Genomic DNA, 16325 nt, shown 5'->3' with positions numbered 1-16325 from the left:
GAAAATTTCGTTTCCCATCTCCTGGGCCTCATGGCAGCTCAGCAAACCCTTTATCGACCCCCACCACCTCCTCACTCACATTCACACCCTGCTCTTGCCCTTCTCGTCCCATCAGATGACCTTCTTTCCAATCGCTATCCCAGAAGGTGGACTCAGTTCAGTTCAATTCAGTAGCTCAGTCGTGTCCGACTCTTTGCGACCCCGTGGACTGCAGCACACCAGGTCTCCCTGTCCATCACCAACTCCCGGAGCTTCCTCAAACTCATGTCCATTGAGTCAGTGATGCCATCCAACCATCTACGACAGAGGATGAAGGTGGACTACCACCTGTGAATTCCCGCACATCCGGAAACAGAGTTATACGTCCCAGCAGCTCTGCCTCTTCTCTTCCTGTCTCCGAGAACTAGGATGCCCACCCCGTTGTTCTGAAAAACTCGTAATTCCCTTAGTGTCCGTGACATGATTTTCTCCTGGTTCTTCAAGGTCTATACTCTGCTTCTTGTTTTGATTCTCCTTGAATCTTGCTCCTTCAGTGCTCACAGGATCCAGGATTTGGCATAAGGCTTTTTACTACCCCTTCTACATGCACTCCTGGACCACAGGCATCTCTGTTATTAGATGATACCAACTCTTTGGACCTCTTGGACTGCAGCATGCCAGGCTTCCTGGTACTCCTGGGCCAGGGGCCTCTCCATTATTGGATGCTGCCCATACGTCAGAGAATCTTCTGAGAACTCTCAATCCTCTGCTTGAAATGGTCAGACAAGGACAAGGTGTCCCACTGCTCTGGGGAGACCACGGACCACTGGTATCTGGGTTAAGCACCCTCCCTGACCCATCTCATCGAACATCCTTGTTCTCCATGTGCTCCTACCTGAGCTCAGTGGAGATGCTCCATCTCCAGGCATCTCCAACTCAGGATATCAAGCCACACTCAGCATTTTCCCTCCCGACTTGCTGTCATTCTGGGGTCCTTATTTCCGTAGACCTGACGCTCTACACCCTCTTCTTCCCACCATCACCTCCTCAGACCCAACCCTCTCAGCTCTCCCCCTTTTTCTTACCTCTCCATCCCTACTACAACTGCTTTCATGAAATTCCTACTGGATTAGCCCCCAAACTCCTAACGATCCTCTGTTCAGCAACCTGGGCAGTGCTTCTAAAACAGAATGAGCCAAGCCACCCTGTGCCACTTCAGTGACTCCCATCTCCTTGGCATGAGATGAATGCCCTCAGGGAAGACCTCTGGCTTTATCTTGCTCAGCCTACTTCCTGCCCTGGCTCCCTTCTCTGCCCACCCAATGGACAGCATCCATCCATACTTCCCCCAAAACCTCATCATGGCCCTTTCTTCTATGCAGAGTTTCCTAACCCTAGAGAGTAAAATAAATAGCTCCCTCCATTGTACCTCAGTCTTACCATATATCCATCTATCTTGGTCTCTGTAAGTCACAAAGTCCTCACTTGCTCACCTATTGGTCCCCCCACCAGACTGGCCTGAGCATCTTCCCAGAAGGGCCAGGTCTAAGTTCATTGTGAATTTCTAGTGTCCAGCATAACACTTGGGTGCCAAGGAAATATTTGTTTAATTCAGAATATATGAACAGCGGGTAGTAGAACATCAAAGCAAAAAAGAGGATTTGGGGGAAGCCATCCTCATTGGAGGGCCCTCCAAAGAGGATGGCTTCCCTCATAGCTCAATCCATAAAGAATCTGCCCAAAATTCAGGAGACCTGGGTTCAATTCCTGGGTTGGGAAGATCCCCTGGAGAAGGAAATGGCAACCCACTCCAGTATTCTTGCCTGGAGAATCCCATGGTCAGAGGAGCCAGGCAGGCTACAGTCCATGGGGTTGCAAGAGTCGGACATGACTTAGTGACTAAACCATTCATCCTCTTTGGAATTTAAAACATGTTTTTATTAGTGATGCCTGGAGTTTGAGCAGTTAGCAGCTGGCATCTGCTCTAACCCACAGGGCAGTAATGTCACAGGGGGTTAGGGCGATATTTGCTTTGAACAATAAAAAGATCCATCTAAAATTTAAACAAGGAGAATTCGTTAAAAGAAAGAAAAAAAAGACTCCCTCAGTAAATCTTGGCCCCTTAATTATACCTTCTCTAACACTTAACTTCAGAAACGGGATCCTTGGCTCCAGGGCATATTTAATAGTCAAATACAACAGAGAATTTGAGTATTAAACATGCTTCTAGGTACCAGCTCTTTAATCTTGCCAAATGCACTGTCCCAGAAACCACGCTTTTTATAGGGGAAAGAAAATCCACCACATACATAAGCTATTAGCTGCTCAGAATATTCTCTTTCCTTCTTCTCCACATCTGCCAGGGTGATGTATTCAGAGTCACTGCCACCCAGCATCTCTGTGTTTGACAGCTTGACCTGAAGTCTCTTTTCTAATTCCTCCAAATCCTGGAGAAAAAAGAAAAAGACAAAGAAAATCTAATGTATCTTAAATTCTAGAGGAGAAATGCTTTTATTTTTCACCACATTATCATAAAATATTTCTTGTGATAATTAATGCTCTGGGTATTGTCCTACTGAAGGATTGATGATAAAAATCTATTTTTCTCATTAAATGTAGAGTCTCAGGAATAATGGATTATGTATTTTCTTCCGTATTCTCCTCACCTTCCCCCAAATAGGACATACTTTAGAAACAATGAAAAGTATCTTCCAATCTTGATAAAGTTCCAGGAACATGTCATGGTACTCTGGAGTGTTGGGATGGAATATTTCCTCTCCACTCCTCTGGTTTCCATGGGGAAGGATTACTTAGTACACCCCAGGGAGGAAGTGATATGTATTTGGTGGTTCAAAAGCAGGAAGTGAGCATAGCCCCTAGCTTGCCCAGACTCATCCTCTTTGGGACAGACCATTCAGGGGAGGCCACCACCCTGGTGTGGCTTCAGTCTAGAGTGAGCTGGGGAGCAAGGGTCCCTCTTGTGTGTGGGGAAGCCTGAGGTGGCCCAGTTTTGCCAGTAAGTGATTTAGGTAAGCAATTTAGCTAATCCCAGATTCAGTGTTAGGAAGCCATGATTGCTATATATCTAAGTCACACCCTGCAAGCAGGTTCCTCTCAGCAATAAAGCTGACATTTGTATATATGTCTCCCCAACACTTTCTCTTAATTAAATCAGATCTTAGAAGGAAAAGGAGAAGCCTATGTATGGAGTCTTTCAAACCCCCACGCAGAGTGTGGGTGGCAGTTCTGTTTTCGCCAGACCTGTGTTCACTGACATGAAATCAACACTGGTGTGGGTTCAGTTTCATTAGGAAAACTGCTGTTGATTGTCCAAGTGGAAGCCATATGTGGCTTCTAATTCTCATAGCAACTCTACCAGAAAGAAACAAGGGTTCCTTTCCAGGTGAGGAAGCTCATCTACGGGAAGTTGAGACATCCTGTCCAAAGTTACCCAGTAGGAAGCGGTATGCTAGGTTAGGTCCCTTAGGCCCATGGACTCCAGAGACCCACTCTTCCAACTGCATGTATTATCTGCTTCTCTCCAAAGCAACTGCCATTTTCTGGGTACCTCTCATCCTCATATAGAGGTTCTAAGGCTGCTATCAATATTAAAGAAAAGTATGCATTTAGAGTCCTCAGACAGACTGTATCTAGTGAACTGTAGCCACTATAATAATTAAAATGCTCTGTAAGTGGTAGTGGTGAGATTTGATCCCAGACCTGCAGATACCAAAGTTTTTATTCTTGCTATAAGACATACGACATTGTTTCATTACTCATATAACTGCAAGTATCACCACATAATCAATATTTTTTGTTGTTGGAGAGTCATTTAGACTCATTGAACCTCAGCTTCCTTGGCTGTAAACAAAAATAATGATGGCCACTCACAGGGCTGCTGTGAAGATTGAATAATATGTGTAAAGCCCTGTGTACACTGCCTGATGATCACAATAGTGGTGGTACTCAGGACGATGACGATGATGACAATAAAAATGAAGATGGTCTGCCTTTTCCTTGGGATATAGTGATGAATCCTCCTGCATGGAATCCAGAGGAATGAAGAAGAAACATTCCTTCCTGGTCTCCTGAATCTCATGGTGATGGTGATAAAGATGATAATGGTGACCTTGATGAAGATAATGGTGATGGTGGCAGTGAGGGTGATGACAATGATATGATAATGAAGGTGAAGGTAGTGAGGCAGAAGTGATGATGATGAGGATGACGGTGGAGGGGGTGACAGTCACGGTGATGAAGATGCTAATGATGCAGATGATGCTGGTGACGGAAGTAATACGAGTGATGGCAACGACGAGGGTGGTAATGATGAAACGCTGGTAGTGCTTTTGGGAAATGAAGAGAAGCATGGTGATGGTGGTGGTGCTGACAATGATAAGAATGACAATGAAGATAATGATAACGGTGGTGACAGTCATCAAAAGAATGATTATGACAATAATGAAGATGGTGGTGGTGATGGTGACAATGATGATAATGATGGTGGTGGTAGTGACTGTGTTGGTATTAAAATGATAATAATGACAATGATACTGGTGATTATGGCAGCGATCATCAGTGTCTAGCTGCTACTGAGTGTTCATTGGAAGGACTGATGTTGAAGCTGAAATTCCAATACTTTGGCCACCTGATGTGAAGAGCTGACTCATTTGAAAAGATCCTGATGCTGGGAAACATTGAAGGCAGGAGGAGAAGGGGACTTCAGAGGATGAGATGGTTGGATGGCATCACCGACTCAATGGACATGAGTTTGGGTGGACTCCGGGAGTTGGTGATGGACAGGGAGGCCTGGCGTGCTGCAGTCCATGGGGTCACAAAGAGTCAGACATGACTGAGCAACTGAACTGAACTGAGCTGCTACTTTGCTACATGTTTCATACACAACTCTCTTCTCCTTTCTGTAATCCCGTAGAACAGGAATTACTATTCCATGGCACAAATGCAAAACCTAGCATTCTGAGAGTTTGTGAAAGACAGACCATGGTATCAACCTCTACTGCCCTGACTTGTTTTGCTGTGCATAAAACAATACAAAGGTTGTATAAAAGGCTGAAAAGAGAAGAATGCAAAGTGGTATTAAGAGTTGTAACTAATAAGCAAGGTATATACTTTAAAATACCCCCAAACTGTACAGAAAATAACATCAATAGTGGTTTTCTTTGAGTACTGGATATGACTGACATTATTTTTTTCTACTTCAAATATTTTTCTATATTTTAATAATATATATTGTTATCTTTATGTTTATACCTATGGTTTTATATATCATTAAATTGTGTTGAAAACTGTATGTTGTAATAAAGTATTTTTATACATAAAATAAAAGATACTTTCCTATGATATTATGTTTTATATATCTTAATAAACTATTTTTAAGTTACTTTGCAATATAGGTTGAAGACTTACATTTTCTTGCTTTGAAAGAATCTTCTGGTATAATTCATCATCAGACTTCTTTTTAGGGAGAAGGTCAAGGAGGCACATTTTAAAAATCTGAATAAACATCTATTGCCAAAAAGGGAAACAAAACAACAAGAAAGATTTAAACAATGGTATCTCTACCCCTCCTTCCTGTTTCTCCTACCACCTTCTTTCTCCCTTTCCCCCAACAATCTTGGCTCTAGGAAACGACCTCAGATTTAAAACCATGACAGTGGCCTATAATGAACTGTGTTTTCATGAAGCTTCTAAAGAAAAATGCCTCATCTCTCCCGCACGTATTTATAAGGAGTCTACTCTTTGGGAAGCCCCCCACTTTCCCCATTTCTATGAGTCAAGAAAACAGACAAGGCAAAGGGGGGGTTGCTTCTCTGTGGAAACAGTCAGAAGAACAGTTGTAAGAAATTAGGATGTGTAAAGTCATCCACTCCAGCCCCCTGTCTCAATGGATGGAGGTGTCCTTTAAATCAAGAAGGGTCCTGTATAGGCAGGGACACCTTGGCAAGTCCAAGGGTGCCCTCTTCACAGTTTGTTTAATCATTCACCTATTGCAGGACATCTAAGTCTTTCCAGTTTGGGGTTATTCTGAATAAAGCTGCTATGAACGTTCACATAGAGATTTTTGAGTGAACATAAGTTTTTCTGGGATGAATGTCCAAGAGTACAGTTACTGGGTCTTCTAGTAACTGCATGTTCAATTTGATGAGAAACTGCCTGTTTTCTGGAGTGGGCTTTTATAGTCCTACCAGCAATGTATTCGTGATCCAGTTTCATCACATCCTCACCAGCATTTGGTGTTGCTGCTGTTTTATTTTAGCCATCTTGATAGGTACGTAGTCATATCTCATGTGGTTTTCATTTGCATTTCCCTAATGACTTAAGGGAATAACAGAGGATGAGATGGTTGAATGGCATCACTGACTCAGCGGACATGAGTTTAAGCAAACCCCGGGTGATGGTGAAGGACAGGGAAGCCTGGTGTGCCGCAAACCACAGGGCCACAAAGAGTAGGTCACAACTGGGTGACTGAACAACAACAACAATGGCTTAATGATGTTGACTATCTTTTCATGTGCTTTTGTGTGTGTTTACTTGTCATCCATATATTCTTTTCGGTGAAATATCTGTTCATGTCTTTTGCCCATGTTCCAATTAGATTCTTTATTATTTCTATTGAGGCTTCAGAGTTCCTTATATATTGTAGGTACTAGTTCTTTTTTAGAATGTGGTTTGCAAAATATTGCCTCAGTATTTTCATCCTCTCAACAAGGTTTTTTTGCAGAGCAGAAGTTTCTTATTTTGATGAGTTTCAATTTACTAGTTTCCCCTTTTATGGATCATAATATTGGTGCTAATCTAAGAACCCTTTGCTTAGATCCCAAAGACTTCCTTCCTTTTTTTTTTTTTTTTTAAAGATTTATAGTTTTATACTTTAAGTACATTAGCCATTTTTAGTTAATTTTTGCATGAGGTATGAGGTTTAGCTTGAGGTTCATTTTGGTTTACTTATGGATGCTCAACTGCATAATTCATTGAAAAGATTAACATTCCTTCACCGAATTGCCTTACACCTCGGCCAAAGGTCAGTTAGACATATTTATGAAGCAAGGCATCTTTTGTTTTGGAGAACTAATTGACATAACCAGCTTTGTTCTTCTTTCTGAAGATTGCTTTGGCTATTTGGGGTCTTGTGTGTCCATACAAATTTTAGGATTTTTTTTGTTCTATTTGAAAAATAGCATTCAGATTTTGACATGGACTGCACTGAATCTGTAGATTGCTTTCAGTAATACAGATATTTTAACAATAGTAATTCTTTCAATACATGAGCATGGAATATCTTTCCATTTATTTGTGTCTTCCTAGATTTCTTTCATCAAAGTCTTAAGTTTTCAGTATACAGGACTTTCACCTCCTCAGTTAAATTTATTCCTCGGTATCTTATTCTTTTTGATGCAATTGTAAATGGGATTGTTTTCTTAACTTCACTTCCTGTTAGTTCATTTTTTGTGTATAGAAACACAACAGATTTTTGTATGCTGATTTTGTACCCTGCAACTTCATGGAATTCATTAGTTCTAACAGTTTTCTGTAAAGTCTTTTGTATGAATAAAATCATGTCTTTTCTTGAAGAATTTTTACTTCTTCCTTTCCATTTTGGATTCTGTTTATTTCTTTTTCTTGCCTAACTTCCCTAGAAATTCCAGTACTATGGTGGATAAAAGTGGCGAGAGTGGGCATATGTGTATTGTTCCTGATCTTAGAGGAAAAGTTTTTAGCGTCTCACTGTTGAGTATGATGTGTTGAGTGTTTGTCATATATAGCCTTTATTACGTTAAGGTACATTCTCTCCATGCCTACTTTGTTGAGAGATTTTTTTTTTTTTTTTATCATAAATACATGTTGAATTTTGTTAGGTGCTTTTTCTGCTTTGAGATGATCATATGATTTTTATCCTTCATTTTGTTAATGTGGTGTATCATGTTGATTGATTTGTGGATGTTGAACCATCCTTGCATTTCTGGAATAAATCCCACTTAATTATGGTGTTAAAAAGTAAAAGTGTTAGTTGCTCAGTCCTGTCTGACTCTTTGTGACCCCAGGGATTGGGGCTGGCCAGGCTTCTCTGTCCATGGAATTCTCCAGGCAAGAATACTGGAGTGGGTAGCCATTCCCTTCTCCAGGGGATCTTCCCGATCCAAGGACTGAACCTGGGTCTCCTGCACTGCAGGCAGATTCTTTACCATCTGAGCCACCAGGGAAGCTATAATCCTTTCAATCTGCTGCTAAATTTGATTTGCTAATATTCTGTTGAGAATTTTTGCATCTGTTTTTACCTGAGATACTGGTTTGTGTTTTTCTTTTTTCCAGGCATCTATCTGGTTTTGGTATCAGGGAAATGCTGGCCTAGTGAAATGAGTTTGGAAGCATTCCATCCTCTTCAGTATTTTGGAAGAGTTTGAGAAGGGTAGGTATTAAATCTTCTTTAAGTGTTTGGTAGAATTTACCAGTGAAGCCATTGATCCTTCTTTTTTAGTCAGGAGATTTGTCAATTTTGTTTCTCTTTTAAAAGAACCAGACATTGCTTCACTGATCTTTTCAATGCTTACTTTTTTAGTCTCTATTTCATTTATTTCCACTGTGAACTTTGTTATTTTCCTTCCTTCTACTAACTCTGGGCTTCTCTTTTTCTTCTTCTAGTTCCTACAGGTGTAAAGTTGGATTGTTCATCTGAGATTTTTCTTGATTTCTGAGGTAAGCCTGGATGGCTATGAATTTCCCCCTAGGAACTGCTTATGCTGCATTCCGCAGATTTTGCCAAGTTTTATTTCCACTTTTATTTGTCTCAAAATATTTTTCAATTTCTCCTTTGATTTCTTCATTGATTCATTGGTTGCTCAGCAGAACAGTATTTAATAGTCACATATTTGTGATTTTTCCAGCTTTCTTCCTGTACCGGTATCCCTAGTTTTATTGAACTCTGCTTTGATCGCACTTTGCAGACATTTCATTTTTACAGATTGAAGGTTTGTACCAACCATGTGCTGAGCAAGTATTTCATCATCACTTTTCCAACAGCATTATCTCACGTTGTGGCTCTGTGTCACATTTTGGTAAGTCTTGCAATATTTCAAATCCTCCACCAGCAAAAAGATTACAGTTTGCGGAAGGCACAGACGATGGTCAGCATTTTAAAATAACAAACTATTTTAAAATTAAGATATGCATATTGTTCTCTCAGATATGCATCGCACACTTAATAAACAACAGTACAGTGTAAATATAACTTTCATATGCCCTGGGAAACCAAAAACTCATGTGACTCACTTTACTATGATATTCACTTTACCGCAGTCATTTGAAACCAAACCCACAATATCTCCAAGGTATGCCTGTAACTGATTTCTAGTTTCATACAACTGTGGTTGGAAAAGATGCTTGACATGATTTTGACCTTAAATTTATTGGGACTTCTTTTGTGGCTTCATTATGCTTGCCAATACTAATAAGCTCTAAGAAGATAAAAGTTGACTTGGCTTTTTATCTACTGAAGTCTAAGCCTATGTAAAGTAACATTCTTTTCTCAGGATATTTCAAATCTACTTTCTTTTTGAACCCACACTGAAACAGTAATGTTTATTGGTCTTGTCCCATTTCTTTAAATTTTAAAACCTTTTCAATTTAGAATAATTATGGACTTAGAGAAAGGTGCAAGAACAGTAGAGTTCTGTGCACTTCACCCCCAGGTCTGCTATCTTACATCACTGTGGTATTAATATCATATCAAACCTGGAAATCGACATAGGTCCAATACAGTTAACTGACCTTACTCATTTTTTATCCATTTTTGCAGGCACTCATTTGTGTGTGCATGTGTGTTTGTGGTTTTATGCAAATTTACCTCATGTATTCCTAGGGGCTTCCCAGGTGGCTCAGTGGTAAAAAGTCTACTTGCCAGTACATGGCTTCAGTCCCTGGGTTGGGAAGATTCCTTGGAGAAGAAAATGGCAACCTACTCCAGTGTTCTTGCCTGGGAAATCCCATGAACAGAGGAGCTTGATACGCTGCAGTCCATGAGGTCGCAAAAGAGTCTGCCAGGATTTAGTGACTAAACAACAATAGATTCCTATAACCACTGCCACAAACAAGATAGAGAATCTTCCAGCACCAGGAGAAAGCCCGGTCCTACTGCTCATCTGACAGATGAGCAGACCCACAGACCCCAATCTATTTTTGTTTCTGCCATTCTGCTTTTAAAGATGACAACTCCACCTCCTAGACAAGTCCAGCACCCCTGTCTTCCTCAAGGGCTGCCAGCAAGCTCTAAGCTTCTGGGCTGCTTCTGGTCTGAGTCACTTCTGAAATCTGACCTGTGACAACAAACCTCTACCAGAGGAACAAAATTTGACGTCTTTGTGTAACACGGCTCTCTCCTCCTCCCTGTGTTTCTCTAGGTCCTGCACATGTGAAGACATGGCCTGCAGAGAATGGAAGGCCAGGCTTAGAAAGCACTTCTCCCAGCGTGATGTTGATTTCAGCCAGACACATTTTTACTGAGCACCTACTGTGGGCAGGGCATTGTTCTGGGCTCTGAGGACACACTGACCTTGTACTCAGACAAACTTCATTTGGGTTCTGATTCTGCCATTTACCAGCTATGTGATCTTGGGCAACTGATCGACCTCTCTGAGCCTCAGGTTCTTCATGAGTAAAACAGCAGTGAGGTTTCCATGAGATCAGACATTTAAAGTATGTAGCCTAGCAGAATATCAATGCTTCATAAACGGTGCTGTAATGATGCTGGTTACACATCCTGAAAGAGCCCAGAGCTTTGCCCACAGAGACTTCTCCTTTCTGTGTGTTTTTTAAATTTTCTTTTATTTTTAACTGAAGGATAATTACAATATCGTGCTGGCTTCTGCCAAGCACCAACATGAATCAGCCATAGATATATGTATCCACAGAGACTTTTCAAAGTGGCACAACTTAACTCTATAATTCCATAGAGTAAGAGCTGGAAGTATATTATTTTCACACCTTTCCTAAAGTGGCCCAGAGAGGGGAAGTAACTTACCCACAGTCACACAGCTGATGAGTGTCAAAGGGTGGATTAGAACCCAAGTTTCTGATTCTTCAGTTCAGCCGCTCAGTCATGTCTGAATTTTTGTGACCCCATGGACTGCAGCACGCCAGACTTCCCTTTAATCACCAACTCCCGGAGCTTGCTCAAACTCATGTGCATCGAGCCAGTGATGCCATCCAACCATCTCATCCTCTGTTGTCCGTTTCTCCTCCTGCTTTCAATCTTTCCCAGCATCAGGGTCTTTTCCAATCAGTCACTTCTTCCCATCAGACGGCCACAGTATTGGAGCTTCAGTTTTAGCATCAGTTCTTCCAATGAATATTCAGGACTGATTTCCTTTACGATTGACTGGTTGGATCTCCTTGCAGTCCAAGGGACTCTCAAGAGTCTTCTCCAATGCCACAGTTCAAAAGTATCAATTCTTCAGCACTCAGCTTTCTTTATAGTCCAACTCTCACATCCATACATGACTACTGGAAAAACCATAGCTTTGACTAGACAGACCTTTGTCAGCAAAGTAATGTTTCTGCTTTTTAATATGCTGTGTAGGTTGGTCACAGCTTTCCTTCCAAGGAGCAAGTGTCTTTTAATTTCATGGCTGCAGTCACCACCTGCAGTCATTTTGGAGCTCCCAAAAATAAAGTCTGTCACTGTTTCTACTGTTTCCCCATCTATTTGCCATGAAGTGATGGGACCAGATGCCACAATCTTCATTTTTGAATGTTGAGTTTTAGGCCACCTTTTTCACTCTCTTCTTTCACTTTCATCCAGAGGCTCTTTAGTTCCTCTTCACTTTCTGCCATAAGGGTGGTATCATCTGCATATCTGAGGTTATTGCTATTTCTCCCAGCAATCTTGATTCCAGCTTGTGCTTTATCCAGCCCAGTGTTTCTCATGATGTACTCTGCATATAAGTTGAATAAGCAGGGTGACAATATACAGCCTTGACATACTCTTTTTCCTATTTGGAACCAGTGTGTTGTTCCATGTCCAGTTCTAACTGTTGCTTCTTGACCTACATACAGATTTCTCAGGAGGCAGGTCAGGTGGTCTGGTATTCCCATGTCTTGAAGAATTTTCCACAGTTTGTTGTGATCCGCACAGCCAAAGGCTTTGGCATAGTCAATAAAGCAGAAGTAGATGTTTTCCTGGAACTCTCTTGCTTTCTCGATGATCCAGCGGATGTTGGCAATTTGATCTCTGATTCCTCTGCCTTTTCTAAATCCAGCTTGAACATCTGGAAGTTCTTGTTTCTGGTGCTCTTGGAACTTTCCCAGTTCCAGTTTAAGTGTCTCCCTCCATGGAAGTCTGATCACCTCCTCAAAGCCTACACACCCTCAGGTCGTCTCTTATACACTCTCATGGTACTCCATCACTTATTTGCTTTGTCATATTTTTTGCCTCTGTGCATTTTGTATAGTCTTTTGATTGCCATCTTTCCCCTGAACAGTAGGCTCCATAAAGGCAGGCACTGCCCGGCAGGGTGGGGAGGCTACCCGCAGGGAAGATGGGCAGATGAGTGATGGTGAATGCTCTGTCCAAACAACAGGCTGCTTCCCTGTGGGCATTCGCTGACTGCTCCAGGGGTGAGGCTGGCAAGGACCACGTCCCTCACCAGCTGGGTGGGGCTCTGAACACAGAAACAATCACCCGCAGGGAGCAGAGCCTTGGAGAGAATCACCAGGACCACATGCCCCCAAGCAGGACCAGATGTGACCAATGAAAGCTGCAGTTCAGGAGAGTGAGTGTCTCATATACCTGGGCTTCGGCAGGGCATCTGTGGGGCTTGATTTCTGGAATCCTAGGATGACTTGTGATTTCACATATTGGGACCCGATCATGATGCTTGTTCTGCTCACATAGAGCAAAACTTCTTTCTGTTTTATCCTCAATTTGATATCCTTTCATTTTTCCAGTTTCTAATGAAGCACCTGTGGGCCTATCTGTGTCTGTCTGTCTTTCTCTCCATCTATCCTTCCCCTTCTCTTTCCAACAGGTCTTCTCTCTCCTCCCTTTTCTCATGAGGTCTCCTCCCTCACTCGGTAATTCACAGGATGTGTCTAAAGGAGAAATAATTCCTCTTTTTTAAAAAAAAATTGTTTTACTTGGCTGTGCCAGGTCTTAGCTGCAGCACGTGGGAATCCAGTTCCCTGACCAGGGAGCGATAGAACCAGGGCCCCCTGCATTAGGCGGGTGGAGTCTTAACCACTGGGTCACCAGGGAAGTCCCGATAATTCCTCTTTTAGCCCTAGTGGCCTTGCTGCCTGGCTAACCCAGGGGGTTCTGTACTGCGGTGGGACTCATTCCTCTGACTTCCTGTGGCTTGGATCCAGTGTGGATTCATGTGTGCCTGGCAGAGACTATCTTGTTTCCTGATGTCCACGGCTCTGATTGCTCCTCTCTTCACTCAGACAACTACGCATCTCAGCCCCAACTTAGCACTTTATGACTTAGGGCCTGTCTCCTCTCTGTGCCTCAGTTTCCCCATCTGTAAAGTGGACAGAACAATGGCACCTACCTTGCAGGGTTGTATGAGATTTAACATAACCACTCGTGTGATACCCCCAGGCCTAGTGTATAGTAGTGAAGTCAGTCGTGTCCGACTCTTTGCGACCCCATGGACTGTAGCCCACCAGGCTCCTCTGTCCACAGGATTTCCCAGGCAAGAATACTGGAGTGGGTTCCCATTTCCTTCTCCAGGGGATCTTCCTGACCTAGGAATCAAACCCACATCTCCTGCATCGGCAGGCGGATTCTTTACCACTAAGCCACCAGGGAAGTCCTTAACCCCCACAGTGCTGTACCCCACCTGCAGGCAAGATTTGTGTTTCCATTTTGTTGGGGGATGCCTAATCTCTCTCTCCCTCCCCCTGTGGTGGCTCCACTGGCACTGATGCCCGTTTCCCGAGCATCCCCAGGATGCCACGCACACGGAGAGCGGGTCTCTGGGTCCTGAGCACTCCACCTACCATGTGCTTCTCCTGCCTCAAGGCCGCGTCCAACTGCAGCAGGTCTTTTAAGTGAAGGTTGTAGATACACAAGTCAAGGTCCACACTGAAAAGTGCAAAGAGAAACAGAAGAGACTTTCAGAGGATCTGAAGTGGGGCTGAGGGTACCGAGTTATCAGGACGTCCCTGCTCAGGACCAGCCACGGTGCATCCTGACTCCAGATGTTAAATTCGGCAGTGCGCTGATTCCTCACAGCCACCCAAGGTGCTTAGGAGAAATCAAAGAAGATATTTGAAACCCACCTGTGGCCAGAAGGGTACAGCTGCTCAAGAATCAAAGACAGGAGACAGGAACAGATGGAAGGTAAGAAAAATGAACACTTCCCCTGGCCCCGCCCCGGGCATTTTCAGGTCTAGCATCAAGTGTCATCCTACCCCTCTGCCATCATGTACACATTCTCATGCCCATTTTACAGATGGGAAAACTGACTCAGGAAATCAACAGTCAGAGAAACCTAGTAGCAATCACATGGTCATAGGGGCAGATAAGTGACAACATGTAGATAAAGGCCTTTGACTTTTTCTCCTACACAAGCAAAGGCATTTTAAATACTATACTCCCACCTGAGCTATTACGTGTTCTCTTCATCCGAATGCTCAGAAACATCCCTTTCCAGCCAGGCAGGGGAGCCAAGAAAGTTCCAAGTCAGTGACTTCCCACCTTTCTGGGGCCCCCTCCAGGGTCAACATCTTCTGAGCCCACTCTCTCTCCCCACAATCCTGAGCTAGGTTGTGCCTTGTTCATCTCATCCAAGGCCTGTGGGGACTTATAGAAATTCAGAGCCAACAGGGGCCTGAGGACCAACACGCAAATCTACTGACTACTTTATTGAATAACTACTGTGTGCTGAACTCTGCTCCGGACTGGGCACTTTGGCAATTTAGGGTGTGGACTGCTAAAAATAAGGCATCAGGGTCAAACCCGGCTATAACACTCACCTGCTGTGTGACCTTGGGCAAGTCACTCAGCCTCTCTGATTCTCATTTTATTCTTTGTAAAATGAAGGCAATATTAGCATCTACTTCACAACCTTAATGACTGAGGGCTGTTAAGAGGAATTAATTATTTGATTCATGAATATTTATTCATCACTGCACCTGTCTTGGGCTCCCACTGGCTGGTAGGACACAGCTGTGAATAAGACAGACCTGGTCTTCTTGCTCATGGGATAATCTCTGCAAAGTGCTTAATATTTTGTACACCAGAAGGCACTTAACCAGTGCTGGCCACTGCTATGCAGGGCATGAGGCAGGTCAGTGATTAGAAGAGGCCCTCCTGTCTCTCCCCAGGACCCAGGCCGGGTTCCCTAACCCCTCTGCCAGCCAACACCACACATTCAGCTCCAGCTCTGACACCGGGTCGCTGTGTGTCCACGGCTGAGTCCTTAGCCACTCTGGGCCTCCAGAGTAGTTATTTCCTCCACTGACCAGGATATGGCCTGTCGGTCTGAGTCCTCCACCTGCCCTCTCCTTACCTCTCACAGGTCAGCACCTCGGGGAAGCTGCTCGCCCCAAGGAAGCTGCGACCCAGGAACCTGTCGTCGCTGGCGGCCGAATGGACGCTGGAAGAGGAGCTGCAGTCGTCCTTCTCGGCCTGACTCAGGCTCCCCAAGCTGCTAGAAGGGGACGCCTCCAGCGGCTGGTTCGGCAGGACGGCCTGCTTTAAGGTTTCATGCAGAGATGGGTTGGAGGAGCCGTCGGCCAGAGGCTGGGGACAGGAGACAAAGTGACCTCAGTCCACATGACCCATCACCAGCGTGTTTCTGTAATTCTACCCACGACACACGCAGTGGATCCCAGGAAAGCCAGGCTGGGGAGGATGGGGAGGGTGTGAGTGGATTTTGCAGCTTCTACCCCAGGGGCATGGCCATGGCCCCAGGGACCCACATCACAGTTCCTGTCTCATCACTCGTCCCTGGAGGCCAGCCCCTCTGCACCAGGCTCCTCCCCACCAGCTCTCAGATCCCAGGCCTGCTCTGTCCACCCATCTTCCTTATCAAGAAACGCAAGCCCCTGCCCACTGCCATGACCACACAAGGACACAGCCTAGTGCCTGGCACAGTTGGAGGGCTCAGCAACATCAGCCGTCCATGTGTCCAGCCTCAATTCTGCTGCTCCCAGAGGTGCGTGCCCAGAGGGCCCTGAGCTGGCAGCCAGCTCCAAACCCTCACTGTTGTTCCATGCTTCTGGGCCTTTCCAGACTCTGATTCCCCTGCCACAAATTCCCCTCACTCACCATCTGCAGAGCTGAAACCTCCATCCCTCCAGACACAGACCCCTGCATCTTCCTTCCC

The 16325-nt window shown here is 44.0% G+C and overlaps 1 protein-coding gene across 3 annotated transcripts in view; it reads right to left on the bottom strand.

Moving 5' to 3' along the window:
- Window positions 1-16325, bottom strand: part of EVC (EvC ciliary complex subunit 1) — an 86594-nt gene that overhangs the window by 57397 nt on the left and 12872 nt on the right. For all 3 annotated transcript variants that reach the window (XM_061145531.1, XM_061145532.1, XM_061145533.1), the window contains exons 4-7: window positions 15507-15739; window positions 13993-14077; window positions 5407-5505; window positions 2289-2426 (exon numbers count right to left, since the gene is read on the bottom strand). In XM_061145531.1, the coding sequence (XP_061001514.1) occupies window positions 2289-2426; window positions 5407-5505; window positions 13993-14077; window positions 15507-15739 (555 nt within the window). The remainder of the gene's footprint in view (window positions 1-2288; window positions 2427-5406; window positions 5506-13992; window positions 14078-15506; window positions 15740-16325) is intronic.

This window comes from Dama dama, chromosome 6, assembly GCF_033118175.1.
Source record: "Dama dama isolate Ldn47 chromosome 6, ASM3311817v1, whole genome shotgun sequence".
Classification (NCBI taxonomy): domain Eukaryota; kingdom Metazoa; phylum Chordata; class Mammalia; order Artiodactyla; family Cervidae; genus Dama; species Dama dama.
This window is presented reverse-complemented; position numbering and strand designations above follow the sequence as displayed.